The 16,868-nt window shown below is 60.5% G+C and overlaps 3 protein-coding genes across 3 annotated transcripts; all 3 read left to right on the plus strand.

Annotated features, from left to right (window-relative positions):
• Window positions 1-3,268: 3,268 nt before the first annotated feature.
• Window positions 3,269-3,571, plus strand: LOC308060229 (feather keratin-like; the record flags this gene model as incomplete). Its single annotated transcript, XM_080378696.1, has 1 exon — window positions 3,269-3,571. One exon carries the CDS (start codon window positions 3,269-3,271, stop codon window positions 3,569-3,571), a length of 303 nt encoding a protein of 100 aa, XP_080234822.1.
• Window positions 3,572-7,806: 4,235 nt separating this feature from the next.
• On the plus strand, window positions 7,807-8,109 carry LOC308060230 (feather keratin-like; the record flags this gene model as incomplete). Its single annotated transcript, XM_080378697.1, has 1 exon — window positions 7,807-8,109. One exon carries the CDS (start codon window positions 7,807-7,809, stop codon window positions 8,107-8,109), a length of 303 nt encoding a protein of 100 aa, XP_080234823.1.
• Window positions 8,110-12,330: 4,221 nt separating this feature from the next.
• LOC308060231 (feather keratin-like) lies at window positions 12,331-12,633 on the plus strand (the record flags this gene model as incomplete). Its single annotated transcript, XM_080378698.1, has 1 exon — window positions 12,331-12,633. One exon carries the CDS (start codon window positions 12,331-12,333, stop codon window positions 12,631-12,633), a length of 303 nt encoding a protein of 100 aa, XP_080234824.1.
• Between the last annotated feature and the right edge of the window lie 4,235 nt (window positions 12,634-16,868).

Consider the following 16,868-nt stretch of genomic DNA (forward strand, 5'->3'; position numbering starts at 1 on the left):
GTCCAGCCTGGCCTTGAACAGCTCCAGGCAGGGGGCAGCCACAGCTGCTCTAGGCAACTTCTTCCAGCATCTCACCGACCTCACGGGAAAGAATTTCTTTCTCGTATCTAACCTAAAGCTACCCTCTCTCACGTTAAATCCGTTACCTGTCGTCTTATCACTACACTCCCTGGTCAGGAGGCCCTCCCCATCTTTCCTGAGGGCCCCCTCAAAGTACCGCATGGCCGCTGCAAGCCTCCTCTTCTCCCGGCTAAACGATCCCAACTCTCTCAGCCTGTCTGCAAAGGGGAGGTGCTGCACCTCCTCCTCATCTTTGTGGCCCTCCTCTGGACCCGCTCGAGCAGGTCCACGCCTTTCTCATGCTGGGGGCCTTCAGAGCCGAATGCAGTACTCCACTCTCACCAGAGCCGAGTAGGGAGGGAGAATCACCTCCCTCGACCTGCCGGCCACGCTGCTTTTGACGCAACCTGGCATACGACTGGCTTTCTGGGCTCCGCGCGAACGTTGCCGGCTCATACTCAGTTCTCCATCCACCAATACCGCCAAGTCCTTCTCCGCAGGGCTGCTCTCAATGCACTCGCCGCCCGGCCTGCAGCCATCTTTGGGATTGCCCCTGGCACTTGGCCTTGTGGCACTCCACGAGCTTTGCACGGGCCCACCTCCCAAGCCTGCCACGGTCCCTCTGCATGGCATCCCTTCCCTCTAGAGCATCAACCGCAACACTCAGCTTGGCGTCATCCGCAAACTTGCCGAGGCTGCACACTCCAGCCCACTGTCCGTGGCCCTAACAAAGATGTTAAATCATACTGGCCCCAGCACGGACCCCTGAGGGACACCACTCATCACTGGGCTCCACTCGGACATCGAGCCTTTCATTGCAACTCATTGAGAGCACCCATCCAGCCAATCACACACCGAGCGGTCCACCCACCAAGTCCGCATCTCTCCATTTTAGAGACAAGGATGTTGCACGGGACAGTATCAAATGCTCTGCACAAGTCCAGGGACGTGACGCCAGTCGCTCTTCCCTTACCCACCAATGCCTTAATCCTGTCATAGAAGGCCACCCCATTTGTCAGGCACGCTTTGCCCTCTGTGAAGCCATGTTGGCCGTCAGCAGTCACGCCTCCCTTTTCCAGGTGCCTTGGCATACTTTCCAGGAGGATCTGCTCCACGATCCCGCCAGGCACGGAGGTGACGCTGACCGACCTGTCGTTAACCTGGGTCTTCCTCTTGACCTTTCTGAAAAGGAGGGTTACCACCTGCCAACTTGCTGTGGGGACGCTCCATCCCACTGCCCGGATCATAGACGAGGATGCTGAACACGGCTGCCCCCACAGCCTGTGAGCGCGCAAGGGGAGACAGCGTCAAAGGCTCTTCTACAAAGCTGAAGTGAACACCAGCCACGTCTCTCTCCTTGTCCACAAAGCTAGCCACTCCAACACAGAAGACAGGGAGGTCAGTCAAGCACGATTCCCTCTTGGTAAATCCATGCTGACGGCTCCTCATCACTTTCTTGTCCTTCAGCAGCTTGGCAACGCTTCCGCGGAGGATTTTCTCCATCACCTCCCCTGGCAACAAGGACAGGCTCACCAGCCTCTGCTCTCCCGCATCTTCCTTCCCGCCCTTCTGCAAGACAGGAGGCCTAAGAGCAATCTTCTAGACACCCGCAACTGCCCCCAGGAGCTATGACCTTTAAAAGATAATCGAGAGTGGCCTCCCAAGGACATCAGCCAGCTCCCCCAGCATTCGTGGCTCTGACTCATCAGGACCCAGGGACTTCCGTACATCCAGTCCCAAGGCACACCTTCCCACTCCCTTCCTCTTCCTCAGCAACAACAACGGCTCGCCCCACACACAGCCCGCAAAACGCTCATCCCGGCTCAACTGGGGCAGGCCTTGCCATCCATCGACCCTTCGGCATGCATCCACCACCACCAGGGCCTCGCTCTGCTGTGCCGTGCAGCGTGCTTACGTCCAACTCCCCTCGGCAATCTCCAAATTCTCTTTCTGCCCGTCTCACACTGTGCAGAGAAATGGCCTCCCCTCCTCGGCATTCACCCCAAGTAAAGAGCCCAAAGGCCCTGGCTCACCAGCCTCCCCCGCCTGCCGCTCCCACTCCACCTCTGCCTCTCGCCACACTCACGGGCTCTCCAGAAATTCACCTGCCTTGGTGAGCTGGCCCACATCAAGCACTGTGGCACGCCAGACACCGGGCTGCAAACGTGCCACCACAGCTAAGGGGTTCGCTACGGAACGGGCAGCACCAGCACTGGCGGAGCCAGGCAGGGCTCCCCACGTCACAGGACCGGCGAGCTCTCAGCCAGGGCTGCCGGGATGACGGCCTGCTCTCCCAAAAAGGCCTCCTCTGCCTCTGCCCGCACCGACACCCCGAGGGACGGACCCCAGGGGGCACAAGCCCAGACACGCAGACCCCTTTCTCCCAGCTACAACCTTACAAGCAAGGCGGGCACCAAGGCACGCACAGAGCACGCTCAGTGGCAAAGGCCAGGCCTCAAGGCAGGCTTAGCAAGCTGGCAGCAAGGCAGGCACGGAGCAAATGCCACTGAGGGGGCTGCCGCTCCTGCCCGCAACAGCAGAAAGCCCAGACCAACCTTCCGGGGCTGCGAGGAAAAGGAGCCCCTCCTTCCCAGCGCACCCACAAAACACACCACACGAGTGCCACAGCATGACCTCACTGACGACACCCCACCCCTCCTAGGCTTCGGTCACATGTTCTGCATGCCCTGACACGCGCCATCAACACCAAGCCTTTGGCCTCTAATATCTGCACCTCAAAGCTGCCGCCAGGCCCAAGTGGACATGTCCTCAAGTGGAGGACACTGCATTGCAGAACTGCGGGGGAAAAACGCACCCCACCTCATTACTCACCAGGCTGTGGCACGCAACAGCTTCTTGCTGCAAAACACCGCGTTGTGCAAAGGCTGTCCCGCCCCTCAGGGTCCAGCATAAAAGCTGGCCCAGCACCTCTCTCTCTCACACGCTGCTCCTGGTGCCTTCTCCTCCACGGTCAACAAGGTGAGCCTGAAGCCCCTTCCCCTCCTTCTCCTGCCCCACACGCCCCGTCTCTTCCAGCACGCGCTGCCTCCAGACTCAGCAGCGCCGACGCCTCCCCACCGCCGCGCTCCCCGCAGCCCCACACCGCGCCTCCACATTCCCCTGCCCTCCTGTAACGCCACCCCTCGCGCCCCCACCACCCTCCGCTTCCTCAACACCCTCTCTTACAGGGCCCCTCCACACCACAGACATGGCCTGCAACAACCTCTGCAGCCCCTGCGGACCCACCCCGCTGGCTAACAGCTGCAACGAGCCCTGCGTCAGGCAGTGCGAAGAATCCCGCGTCGTCATCCAGCCTCCCGCCGTGCTGGTCACCCTGCCGGGACCCATCCTCAGCTCCTTCCCCCAGAGCACCGCCGTCGGATCGTCCTCATCGGCTGCCGTGGGCAACATCCTCAGCTCCCAGGGAGTGCCCGTCTCCTCCGGCGGCTTCGGCTATGGCTTCGGGGGCCTGGGCTGCTACGGTGCCAGAAGAGCCTGCCTGCCCTGCTAAGGGCTCCTTACACCACCCCTGATACCAGCCAACCACACGCTAGAAGCCAAGTCACGGATTGAGGACCTACCTTCAGGCTCCTGCTGCCGCATGGGCTCGCCGTCCGTGGCTCCTCCGCCCCTCAAGGCACAAAGCAAGCAGCGAAGGGGCCAGCCCGCGGTGCCTGGAAACATGAGCTACCTACCTCCTCCTCTTCTGCCACTGTCTTCTTTGCATCACCCCTACAGCTACATCCGGTACTCTCTGCTGCAAACACCTTCTCACAAGCCAAAGACCACCGAGGCACCTCCGCCGCGCGGCTCCCACTGCAAGGCAGGAAGACCTCGGTGCTCTGGAAAAGTCTACTGCAAGGAAAGGAGCCCTCGGCTGACGGCCGCCCTACTTGCACCTCAGACCCGCTCCCTTCCCCTTGGTGCTCCTGCCATTTCACTCCTTTGCCTCAATAAAGTTCTCCCGCATGCCAGCCTCAGGTGCCTCCTCTTCCTTTCTTCTAAGGCTCTTCCAGCCTCACCCGGCACAGAACCGGGACTCAACAGGCCATCGGGGTGGGTGGACAAGGACCACAAGACCTCTCTTAGGAAGTATCGCCGCAGCAACACCACCTGCTGGCAAGCCGGTGGGCTTCCAGCCCGTGACACAAGCCCTTCACTTGCCCAAACAAAGGCTTGGACACGCTAATGCACTTCCACCCATGCCTCTGACGCAAGCTCCTCCTGTGCGCTGGGTTCACTTTGGCTGGATGCCAGGTGCCCGCCAAGCCGCTCTATCACTCCCCCTCCTCAGCTGGAAAGGGGAGAGAGAACACAACAAAACGGTTTGCGGGTCGAGGTAAGAACAGGGAGGGGATAGAGTCGTCAAAGGGTTTGGGTTGGAAGGGACCTTCAAGATCATCTAGCTCCAAGCCCTCTGCCGTGGGCACGGACGCCTTCCACCACACCAGCTTGCTCAAAGCACCGTCCAGCCTGGCCTTGAACAGCTCCAGGCAGGGGGCAGCCACAGCTGCTCTAGGCAACTTATTCCAGCATCTCACCGACCTCACGGGAAAGAATTTCTTTCTCGTATCTAACCTAAAGCTACCCTCTCTCACGTTAAATCCGTTACCTGTCGTCTTATCACTACACTCCCTGGTCAGGAGGCCCTCCCCATCTTTCCTGAGGGCCCCCTCAAAGTACCGCATGGCCGCTGCAAGGTCTCCACAAAGCCTCCTCTTCTCCCGGCTAAACGATCCCAACTCTCTCAGCCTGTCTGCAAAGGGGAGGTGCTGCACCTCCTCCTCATCTTTGTGGCCCTCCTCTGGACCCGCTCGAGCAGGTCCACGCCTTTCTCATGCTGGGGGCCTTCAGAGCCGAATGCAGTACTCCACTCTCACCAGAGCCGAGTAGGGAGGGAGAATCACCTCCCTCGACCTGCCGGCCACGCTGCTTTTGACGCAACCTGGCATACGACTGGCTTTCTGGGCTCCGCGCGAACGTTGCCGGCTCATACTCAGTTCTCCATCCACCAATACCGCCAAGTCCTTCTCCGCAGGGCTGCTCTCAATGCACTCGCCGCCCGGCCTGCAGCCATCTTTGGGATTGCCCCTGGCACTTGGCCTTGTGGCACTCCACGAGCTTTGCACGGGCCCACCTCCCAAGCCTGCCACGGTCCCTCTGCATGGCATCCCTTCCCTCTAGAGCATCAACCGCAACACTCAGCTTGGCGTCATCCGCAAACTTGCCGAGGCTGCACACTCCAGCCCACTGTCCGTGGCCCTAACAAAGATGTTAAATCATACTGGCCCCAGCACGGACCCCTGAGGGACACCACTCATCACTGGGCTCCACTCGGACATCGAGCCTTTCATTGCAACTCATTGAGAGCACCCATCCAGCCAATCACACCCCGAGCGGTCCACCCACCAAGTCCGCATCTCTCCATTTTAGAGACAAGGATGTTGCGCGGGACAGTATCAAATGCTCTGCACAAGTCCAGGGACGTGACGCCAGTCGCTCTTCCCTTACCCACCAATGCCTTAATCCTGTCATAGAAGGCCACCCCATTTGTCAGGCACGCTTTGCCCTCTGTGAAGCCATGTTGGCCGTCAGCAGTCACGCCTCCCTTTTCCAGGTGCCTTGGCATACTTTCCAGGAGGATCTGCTCCACGATCCCGCCAGGCACGGAGGTGACGCTGACCGACCTGTCGTTAACCTGGGTCTTCCTCTTGACCTTTCTGAAAAGGAGGGTTACCACCTGCCAACTTGCTGTGGGGACGCTCCATCCCACTGCCCGGATCATAGACGAGGATGCTGAACACGGCTGCCCCCACAGCCTGTGAGCGCGCAAGGGGAGACAGCGTCAAAGGCTCTTCTACAAAGCTGAAGTGAACACCAGCCACGTCTCTCTCCTTGTCCACAAAGCTAGCCACTCCAACACAGAAGACAGGGAGGTCAGTCAAGCACGATTCCCTCTTGGTAAATCCATGCTGACGGCTCCTCATCACTTTCTTGTCCTTCAGCAGCTTGGCAACGCTTCCGCGGAGGATTTTCTCCATCACCTCCCCTGGCAACAAGGACAGGCTCACCAGCCTCTGCTCTCCCGCATCTTCCTTCCCGCCCTTCTGCAAGACAGGAGGCCTAAGAGCAATCTTCTAGACACCCGCAACTGCCCCCAGGAGCTATGACCTTTAAAAGATAATCGAGAGTGGCCTCCCAAGGACATCAGCCAGCTCCCCCAGCATTCGTGGCTCTGACTCATCAGGACCCAGGGACTTCCGTACATCCAGTCCCAAGGCACACCTTCCCACTCCCTTCCTCTTCCTCAGCAACAACAACGGCTCGCCCCACACACAGCCCGCAAAACGCTCATCCCGGCTCAACTGGGGCAGGCCTTGCCATCCATCGACCCTTCGGCATGCATCCACCACCACCAGGGCCTCGCTCTGCTGTGCCGTGCAGCGTGCTTACGTCCAACTCCCCTCGGCAATCTCCAAATTCTCTTTCTGCCCGTCTCACACTGTGCAGAGAAATGGCCTCCCCTCCTCGGCATTCACCCCAAGTAAAGAGCCCAAAGGCCCTGGCTCACCAGCCTCCCCCGCCTGCCGCTCCCACTCCACCTCTGCCTCTCGCCACACTCACGGGCTCTCCAGAAATTCACCTGCCTTGGTGAGCTGGCCCACATCAAGCACTGTGGCACGCCAGACACCGGGCTGCAAACGTGCCACCACAGCTAAGGGGTTCGCTACGGAACGGGCAGCACCAGCACTGGCGGAGCCAGGCAGGGCTCCCCACGTCACAGGACCGGCGAGCTCTCAGCCAGGGCTGCCGGGATGATGGCCTGCTCTCCCAAAAAGGCCTCCTCTGCCTCTGCCCGCACCGACACCCCGAGGGACGGACCCCAGGGGGCACAAGCCCAGACACGCAGACCCCTTTCTCCCAGCTACAACCTTACAAGCAAGGCAGGCACCAAGGCACGCACAGAGCACGCTCAGTGGCAAAGGCCAGGCCTCAAGGCAGGCTTAGCAAGCTGGCAGCAAGGCAGGCACGGAGCAAATGCCACTGAGGGGGCTGCCGCTCCTGCCCGCAACAGCAGAAAGCCCAGACCAACCTTCCGGGGCTGCGAGGAAAAGGAGCCCCTCCTTCCCAGCGCACCCACAAAACACACCACACGAGTGCCACAGCATGACCTCACTGACGACACCCCACCCCTCCTAGGCTTCGGTCACATGTTCTGCATGCCCTGACACGCGCCATCAACACCAAGCCTTTGGCCTCTAATATCTGCACCTCAAAGCTGCCGCCAGGCCCAAGTGGACATGTCCTCAAGTGGAGGACACTGCATTGCAGAACTGCGGGGGAAAAACGCACCCCACCTCATTACTCACCAGGCTGTGGCACGCAACAGCTTCTTGCTGCAAAACACCGCGTTGTGCAAAGGCTGTCCCGCCCCTCAGGGTCCAGCATAAAAGCTGGCCCAGCACCTCTCTCTCTCACACGCTGCTCCTGGTGCCTTCTCCTCCACGGTCAACAAGGTGAGCCTGAAGCCCCTTCCCCTCCTTCTCCTGCCCCACACGCCCCGTCTCTTCCAGCACGCGCTGCCTCCAGACTCAGCAGCGCCGACGCCTCCCCACCGCCGCGCTCCCCGCAGCCCCACACCGCGCCTCCACATTCCCCTGCCCTCCTGTAACGCCACCCCTCGCGCCCCCACCACCCTCCGCTTCCTCAACACCCTCTCTTACAGGGCCCCTCCACACCACAGACATGGCCTGCAACAACCTCTGCAGCCCCTGCGGACCCACCCCGCTGGCTAACAGCTGCAACGAGCCCTGCGTCAGGCAGTGCGAAGAATCCCGCGTCGTCATCCAGCCTTCCGCCGTGCTGGTCACCCTGCCGGGACCCATCCTCAGCTCCTTCCCCCAGAGCACCGCCGTCGGATCGTCCTCATCGGCTGCCGTGGGCAACATCCTCAGCTCCCAGGGAGTGCCCGTCTCCTCCGGCGGCTTCGGCTATGGCTTTGGAGGCCTGGGCTGCTACGGTGCCAGAAGAGCCTGCCTGCCCTGCTAAGGGCTCCTTACACCACCCCTGATACCAGCCAACCACACGCTAGAAGCCAAGTCACGGATTGAGGACCTACCTTCAGGCTCCTGCTGCCGCATGGGCTCGCCGTCCGTGGCTCCTCCGCCCCTCAAGGCACAAAGCAAGCAGCGAAGGGGCCAGCCCGCGGTGCCTGGAAACATGAGCTACCTACCTCCTCCTCTTCTGCCACTGTCTTCTTTGCATCGCCCCTACAGCTACATCCGGTACTCTCTGCTGCAAACACCTTCTCACAAGCCAAAGACCACCGAGGCACCTCCGCCGCGCTGCTCCCACTGCAAGGCAGGAAGACCTCGGTGCTCTGGAAAAGTCTACTGCAAGGAAAGGAGCCCTCGGCTGACGGCCGCCCTACTTGCACCTCAGACCCGCTCCCTTCCCCTTGGTGCTCCTGCCATTTCACTCCTTTGCCTCAATAAAGTTCTCCCGCATGCCAGCCTCAGGTGCCTCCTCTTCCTTTCTTCTAAGGCTCTTCCAGCCTCACCCGGCACAGAACCAGGACTCAACAGGCCATCGGGGTGGGTGGACAAGGACCACAAGACCTCTCTTAGGAAGTATCGCCGCAGCAACACCACCTGCTGGCAAGCCGGTGGGCTTCCAGCCCGTGACACAAGCCCTTCACTTGCCCAAACAAAGGCTTGGACACGCTAATGCACTTCCACCCATGCCTCTGACGCAAGCTCCTCCTGTGCGCTGGGTTCACTTTGGCTGGATGCCAGGTGCCCGCCAAGCCGCTCTATCACTCCCCCTCCTCAGCTGGAAAGGGGAGAGAGAACACAACAAAACGGTTTGCGGGTCGAGGTAAGAACAGGGAGGGGATAGAGTCGTCAAAGGGTTTGGGTTGGAAGGGACCTTCAAGATCATCTAGCTCCAAGCCCTCTGCCGTGGGCACGGACGCCTTCCACCACACCAGCTTGCTCAAAGCACCGTCCAGCCTGGCCTTGAACAGCTCCAGGCAGGGGGCAGCCACAGCTGCTCTAGGCAACTTCTTCCAGCATCTCACCGACCTCACGGGAAAGAATTTCTTTCTCGTATCTAACCTAAAGCTACCCTCTCTCACGTTAAATCCGTTACCTGTCGTCTTATCACTACACTCCCTGGTCAGGAGGCCCTCCCCATCTTTCCTGAGGGCCCCCTCAAAGTACCGCATGGCCGCTGCAAGCCTCCTCTTCTCCCGGCTAAACGATCCCAACTCTCTCAGCCTGTCTGCAAAGGGGAGGTGCTGCACCTCCTCCTCATCTTTGTGGCCCTCCTCTGGACCCGCTCGAGCAGGTCCACGCCTTTCTCATGCTGGGGGCCTTCAGAGCCGAATGCAGTACTCCACTCTCACCAGAGCCGAGTAGGGAGGGAGAATCACCTCCCTCGACCTGCCGGCCACGCTGCTTTTGACGCAACCTGGCATACGACTGGCTTTCTGGGCTCCGCGCGAACGTTGCCGGCTCATACTCAGTTCTCCATCCACCAATACCGCCAAGTCCTTCTCCGCAGGGCTGCTCTCAATGCACTCGCCGCCCGGCCTGCAGCCATCTTTGGGATTGCCCCTGGCACTTGGCCTTGTGGCACTCCACGAGCTTTGCACGGGCCCACCTCCCAAGCCTGCCACGGTCCCTCTGCATGGCATCCCTTCCCTCTAGAGCATCAACCGCAACACTCAGCTTGGCGTCATCCGCAAACTTGCCGAGGCTGCACACTCCAGCCCACTGTCCGTGGCCCTAACAAAGATGTTAAATCATACTGGCCCCAGCACGGACCCCTGAGGGACACCACTCATCACTGGGCTCCACTCGGACATCGAGCCTTTCATTGCAACTCATTGAGAGCACCCATCCAGCCAATCACACCCCGAGCGGTCCACCCACCAAGTCCGCATCTCTCCATTTTAGAGACAAGGATGTTGCGCGGGACAGTATCAAATGCTCTGCACAAGTCCAGGGACGTGACGCCAGTCGCTCTTCCCTTACCCACCAATGCCTTAATCCTGTCATAGAAGGCCACCCCATTTGTCAGGCACGCTTTGCCCTCTGTGAAGCCATGTTGGCCGTCAGCAGTCACGCCTCCCTTTTCCAGGTGCCTTGGCATACTTTCCAGGAGGATCTGCTCCACGATCCCGCCAGGCACGGAGGTGACGCTGACCGACCTGTCGTTAACCTGGGTCTTCCTCTTGACCTTTCTGAAAAGGAGGGTTACCACCTGCCAACTTGCTGTGGGGACGCTCCATCCCACTGCCCGGATCATAGACGAGGATGCTGAACACGGCTGCCCCCACAGCCTGTGAGCGCGCAAGGGGAGACAGCGTCAAAGGCTCTTCTACAAAGCTGAAGTGAACACCAGCCACGTCTCTCTCCTTGTCCACAAAGCTAGCCACTCCAACACAGAAGACAGGGAGGTCAGTCAAGCACGATTCCCTCTTGGTAAATCCATGCTGACGGCTCCTCATCACTTTCTTGTCCTTCAGCAGCTTGGCAACGCTTCCGCGGAGGATTTTCTCCATCACCTCCCCTGGCAACAAGGACAGGCTCACCAGCCTCTGCTCTCCCGCATCTTCCTTCCCGCCCTTCTGCAAGACAGGAGGCCTAAGAGCAATCTTCTAGACACCCGCAACTGCCCCCAGGAGCTATGACCTTTAAAAGATAATCGAGAGTGGCCTCCCAAGGACATCAGCCAGCTCCCCCAGCATTCGTGGCTCTGACTCATCAGGACCCAGGGACTTCCGTACATCCAGTCCCAAGGCACACCTTCCCACTCCCTTCCTCTTCCTCAGCAACAACAACGGCTCGCCCCACACAGCCTGCAAAACGCTCATCCCGGCTCAACTGGGGCAGGCCTTGCCATCCATCGACCCTTCGGCATGCATCCACCACCACCAGGGCCTCGCTCTGCTGCGCCGTGCAGCGTGCTTACGTCCAACTCCCCTCGGCAATCTCCAAATTCTCTTTCTGCCCGTCTCACACTGTGCAGAGAAATGGCCTCCCCTCCTCGGCATTCACCCCAAGTAAAGAGCCCAAAGGCCCTGGCTCACCAGCCTCCCCCGCCTGCCGCTCCCACTCCACCTCTGCCTCTCGCCACACTCACGGGCTCTCCAGAAATTCACCTGCCTTGGTGAGCTGGCCCACATCAAGCACTGTGGCACGCCAGACACCGGGCTGCAAACGTGCCACCACAGCTAAGGGGTTCGCTACGGAACGGGCAGCACCAGCACTGGCGGAGCCAGGCAGGGCTCCCCACGTCACAGGACCGGCGAGCTCTCAGCCAGGGCTGCCGGGATGACGGCCTGCTCTCCCAAAAAGGCCTCCTCTGCCTCTGCCCACACCGACACCCCGAGGGACGGACCCCAGGGGGCACAAGCCCAGACACGCAGACCCCTTTCTCCCAGCTACAACCTTACAAGCAAGGCAGGCACCAAGGCACGCACAGAGCACGCTCAGTGGCAAAGGCCAGGCCTCAAGGCAGGCTTAGCAAGCTGGCAGCAAGGCAGGCACGGAGCAAATGCCACTGAGGGGGCTGCCGCTCCTGCCCGCAACAGCAGAAAGCCCAGACCAACCTTCCGGGGCTGCGAGGAAAAGGAGCCCCTCCTTCCCAGCGCACCCACAAAACACACCACACGAGTGCCACAGCATGACCTCACTGACGACACCCCACCCCTCCTAGGCTTCGGTCACATGTTCTGCATGCCCTGACACGCGCCATCAACACCAAGCCTTTGGCCTCTAATATCTGCACCTCAAAGCTGCCGCCAGGCCCAAGTGGACATGTCCTCAAGTGGAGGACACTGCATTGCAGAACTGCGGGGGAAAAACGCACCCCACCTCATTACTCACCAGGCTGTGGCACGCAACAGCTTCTTGCTGCAAAACACCGCGTTGTGCAAAGGCTGTCCCGCCCCTCAGGGTCCAGCATAAAAGCTGGCCCAGCACCTCTCTCTCTCACACGCTGCTCCTGGTGCCTTCTCCTCCACGGTCAACAAGGTGAGCCTGAAGCCCCTTCCCCTCCTTCTCCTGCCCCACACGCCCCGTCTCTTCCAGCACGCGCTGCCTCCAGACTCAGCAGCGCCGACGCCTCCCCACCGCCGCGCTCCCCGCAGCCCCACACCGCGCCTCCACATTCCCCTGCCCTCCTGTAACGCCACCCCTCGCGCCCCCACCACCCTCCGCTTCCTCAACACCCTCTCTTACAGGGCCCCTCCACACCACAGACATGGCCTGCAACAACCTCTGCAGCCCCTGCGGACCCACCCCGCTGGCTAACAGCTGCAACGAGCCCTGCGTCAGGCAGTGCGAAGAATCCCGCGTCGTCATCCAGCCTCCCGCCGTGCTGGTCACCCTGCCGGGACCCATCCTCAGCTCCTTCCCCCAGAGCACCGCCGTCGGATCGTCCTCATCGGCTGCCGTGGGCAACATCCTCAGCTCCCAGGGAGTGCCCGTCTCCTCCGGCGGCTTCGGCTATGGCTTCGGAGGCCTGGGCTGCTACGGTGCCAGAAGAGCCTGCCTGCCCTGCTAAGGGCTCCTTACACCACCCCTGATACCAGCCAACCACACGCTAGAAGCCAAGTCACGGATTGAGGACCTACCTTCAGGCTCCTGCTGCCGCATGGGCTCGCCGTCCGTGGCTCCTCCGCCCCTCAAGGCACAAAGCAAGCAGCGAAGGGGCCAGCCCGCGGTGCCTGGAAACATGAGCTACCTACCTCCTCCTCTTCTGCCACTGTCTTCTTTGCATCACCCCTACAGCTACATCCGGTACTCTCTGCTGCAAACACCTTCTCACAAGCCAAAGACCACCGAGGCACCTCCGCCGCGCGGCTCCCACTGCAAGGCAGGAAGACCTCGGTGCTCTGGAAAAGTCTACTGCAAGGAAAGGAGCCCTCGGCTGACGGCCGCCCTACTTGTACCTCAGACCCGCTCCCTTCCCCTTGGTGCTCCTGCCATTTCACTCCTTTGCCTCAATAAAGTTCTCCCGCATGCCAGCCTCAGGTGCCTCCTCTTCCTTTCTTCTAAGGCTCTTCCAGCCTCACCCGGCACAGAACCGGGACTCAACAGGCCATCGGGGTGGGTGGACAAGGACCACAAGACCTCTTTTAGGAAGTATCGCCGCAGCAACACCACCTGCTGGCAAGCCGGTGGGCTTCCAGCCCGTGACACAAGCCCTTCACTTGCCCAAACAAAGGCTTGGACACGCTAATGCACTTCCACCCATGCCTCTGACGCAAGCTCCTCCTGTGCGCTGGGTTCACTTTGGCTGGATGCCAGGTGCCCGCCAAGCCGCTCTATCACTCCCCCTCCTCAGCTGGAAAGGGGAGAGAGAACACAACAAAACGGTTTGCGGGTCGAGGTAAGAACAGGGAGGGGATAGAGTCGTCAAAGGGTTTGGGTTGGAAGGGACCTTCAAGAACATCTAGCTCCAAGCCCTCTGCCGTGGGCACGGACGCCTTCCACCACACCAGCTTGCTCAAAGCACCGTCCAGCCTGGCCTTGAACAGCTCCAGGCAGGGGGCAGCCACAGCTGCTCTAGGCAACTTCTTCCAGCAACTCACCGACCTCACGGGAAAGAATTTCTTTCTCGTATCTAACCTAAAGCTACCCTCTCTCACGTTAAATCCGTTACCTGTCGTCTTATCACTACACTCCCTGGTCAGGAGGCCCTCCCCATCTTTCCTGAGGGCCCCCTCAAAGTACCGCATGGCCGCTGCAAGGTCTCCACAAAGCCTCCTCTTCTCCCGGCTAAACGATCCCAACTCTCTCAGCCTGTCTGCAAAGGGGAGGTGCTGCACCTCCTCCTCATCTTTGTGGCCCTCCTCTGGACCCGCTCGAGCAGGTCCACGCCTTTCTCATGCTGGGGGCCTTCAGAGCCGAATGCAGTACTCCACTCTCACCAGAGCCGAGTAGGGAGGGAGAATCACCTCCCTCGACCTGCCGGCCACGCTGCTTTTGACGCAACCTGGCATACGACTGGCTTTCTGGGCTCCGCGCGAACGTTGCCGGCTCATACTCAGTTCTCCATCCACCAATACCGCCAAGTCCTTCTCCGCAGGGCTGCTCTCAATGCACTCGCCGCCCGGCCTGCAGCCATCTTTGGGATTGCCCCTGGCACTTGGCCTTGTGGCACTCCACGAGCTTTGCACGGGCCCACCTCCCAAGCCTGCCACGGTCCCTCTGGATGGCATCCCTTCCCTCTAGAGCATCAACCGCAACACTCAGCTTGGCGTCATCCGCAAACTTGCCGAGGCTGCACACTCCAGCCCACTGTCCGTGGCCCTAACAAAGATGTTAAATCATACTGGCCCCAGCACGGACCCCTGAGGGACACCACTCATCACTGGGCTCCACTCGGACATCGAGCCTTTCATTGCAACTCATTGAGAGCACCCATCCAGCCAATCACACCCCGAGCGGTCCACCCACCAAGTCCGCATCTCTCCATTTTAGAGACAAGGATGTTGCGCGGGACAGTATCAAATGCTCTGCACAAGTCCAGGGACGTGACGCCAGTCGCTCTTCCCTTACCCACCAATGCCTTAATCCTGTCATAGAAGGCCACCCCATTTGTCAGGCACGCTTTGCCCTCTGTGAAGCCATGTTGGCCGTCAGCAGTCACGCCTCCCTTTTCCAGGTGCCTTGGCATACTTTCCAGGAGGATCTGCTCCACGATCCCGCCAGGCACGGAGGTGACGCTGACCGACCTGTCGTTAACCTGGGTCTTCCTCTTGACCTTTCTGAAAAGGAGGGTTACCACCTGCCAACTTGCTGTGGGGACGCTCCATCCCACTGCCCGGATCATAGACGAGGATGCTGAACACGGCTGCCCCCACAGCCTGTGAGCGCGCAAGGGGAGACAGCGTCAAAGGCTCTTCTACAAAGCTGAAGTGAACACCAGCCACGTCTCTCTCCTTGTCCACAAAGCTAGCCACTCCAACACAGAAGACAGGGAGGTCAGTCAAGCACGATTCCCTCTTGGTAAATCCATGCTGACGGCTCCTCATCACTTTCTTGTCCTTCAGCAGCTTGGCAACGCTTCCGCGGAGGATTTTCTCCATCACCTCCCCTGGCAACAAGGACAGGCTCACCAGCCTCTGCTCTCCCGCATCTTCCTTCCCGCCCTTCTGCAAGACAGGAGGCCTAAGAGCAATCTTCTAGACACCCGCAACTGCCCCCAGGAGCTATGACCTTTAAAAGATAATCGAGAGTGGCCTCCCAAGGACATCAGCCAGCTCCCCCAGCATTCGTGGCTCTGACTCATCAGGACCCAGGGACTTCCGTACATCCAGTCCCAAGGCACACCTTCCCACTCCCTTCCTCTTCCTCAGCAACAACAACGGCTCGCCCCACACACAGCCTGCAAAACGCTCATCCTGGCTCAACTGGGGCAGGCCTTGCCATCCATCGACCCTTCGGCATGCATCCACCACCACCAGGGCCTCGCTCTGCTGTGCCGTGCAGCGTGCTTACGTCCAACTCCCCTCGGCAATCTCCAAATTCTCTTTCTGCCCGTCTCACACTGTGCAGAGAAATGGCCTCCCCTCCTCGGCATTCACCCCAAGTAAAGAGCCCAAAGGCCCTGGCTCACCAGCCTCCCCCGCCTGCCGCTCCCACTCCACCTCTGCCTCTCGCCACACTCACGGGCTCTCCAGAAATTCACCTGCCTTGGTGAGCTGGCCCACATCAAGCACTGTGGCACGCCAGACACCGGGCTGCAAACGTGCCACCACAGCTAAGGGGTTCGCTACGGAACGGGCAGCACCAGCACTGGCGGAGCCAGGCAGGGCTCCCCACGTCACAGGACCGGCGAGCTCTCAGCCAGGGCTGCCGGGATGACGGCCTGCTCTCCCAAAAAGGCCTCCTCTGCCTCTGCCCGCACCGACACCCCGAGGGACGGACCCCAGGGGGCACAAGCCCAGACACGCAGACCCCTTTCTCCCAGCTACAACCTTACAAGCAAGGCAGGCACCAAGGCACGCACAGAGCACGCTCAGTGGCAAAGGCCAGGCCTCAAGGCAGGCTTAGCAAGCTGGCAGCAAGGCAGGCACGGAGCAAATGCCACTGAGGGGGCTGCCGCTCCTGCCCGCAACAGCAGAAAGCCCAGACCAACCTTCCGGGGCTGCGAGGAAAAGGAGCCCCTCCTTCCCAGCGCACCCACAAAACACACCACACGAGTGCCACAGCATGACCTCACTGACGACACCCCACCCCTCCTAGGCTTCGGTCACATGTTCTGCATGCCCTGACACGCGCCATCAACACCAAGCCTTTGGCCTCTAATATCTGCACCTCAAAGCTGCCGCCAGGCCCAAGTGGACATGTCCTCAAGTGGAGGACACTGCATTGCAGAACTGCGGGGGAAAAACGCACCCCACCTCATTACTCACCAGGCTGTGGCACGCAACAGCTTCTTGCTGCAAAACACCGCGTTGTGCAAAGGCTGTCCCGCCCCTCAGGGTCCAGCATAAAAGCTGGCCCAGCACCTCTCTCTCTCACACGCTGCTCCTGGTGCCTTCTCCTCCACGGTCAACAAGGTGAGCCTGAAGCCCCTTCCCCTCCTTCTCCTGCCCCACACGCCCCGTCTCTTCCAGCACGCGCTGCCTCCAGACTCAGCAGCGCCGACGCCTCCCCACCGCCGCGCTCCCCGCAGCCCCACACCGCGCCTCCACATTCCCCTGCCCTCCTGTAACGCCACCCCTCGCGCCCCCACCACCCTCCGCTTCCTCAACACCCTCTCTTACAGGGCCCCTCCACACCACAGAC

The sequence above is a fragment of the Falco punctatus genome (genome assembly GCF_963210335.1).
Source record: "Falco punctatus genome assembly, chromosome: 3".
NCBI classification, from domain to species: Eukaryota; Metazoa; Chordata; class Aves; order Falconiformes; family Falconidae; genus Falco; species Falco punctatus.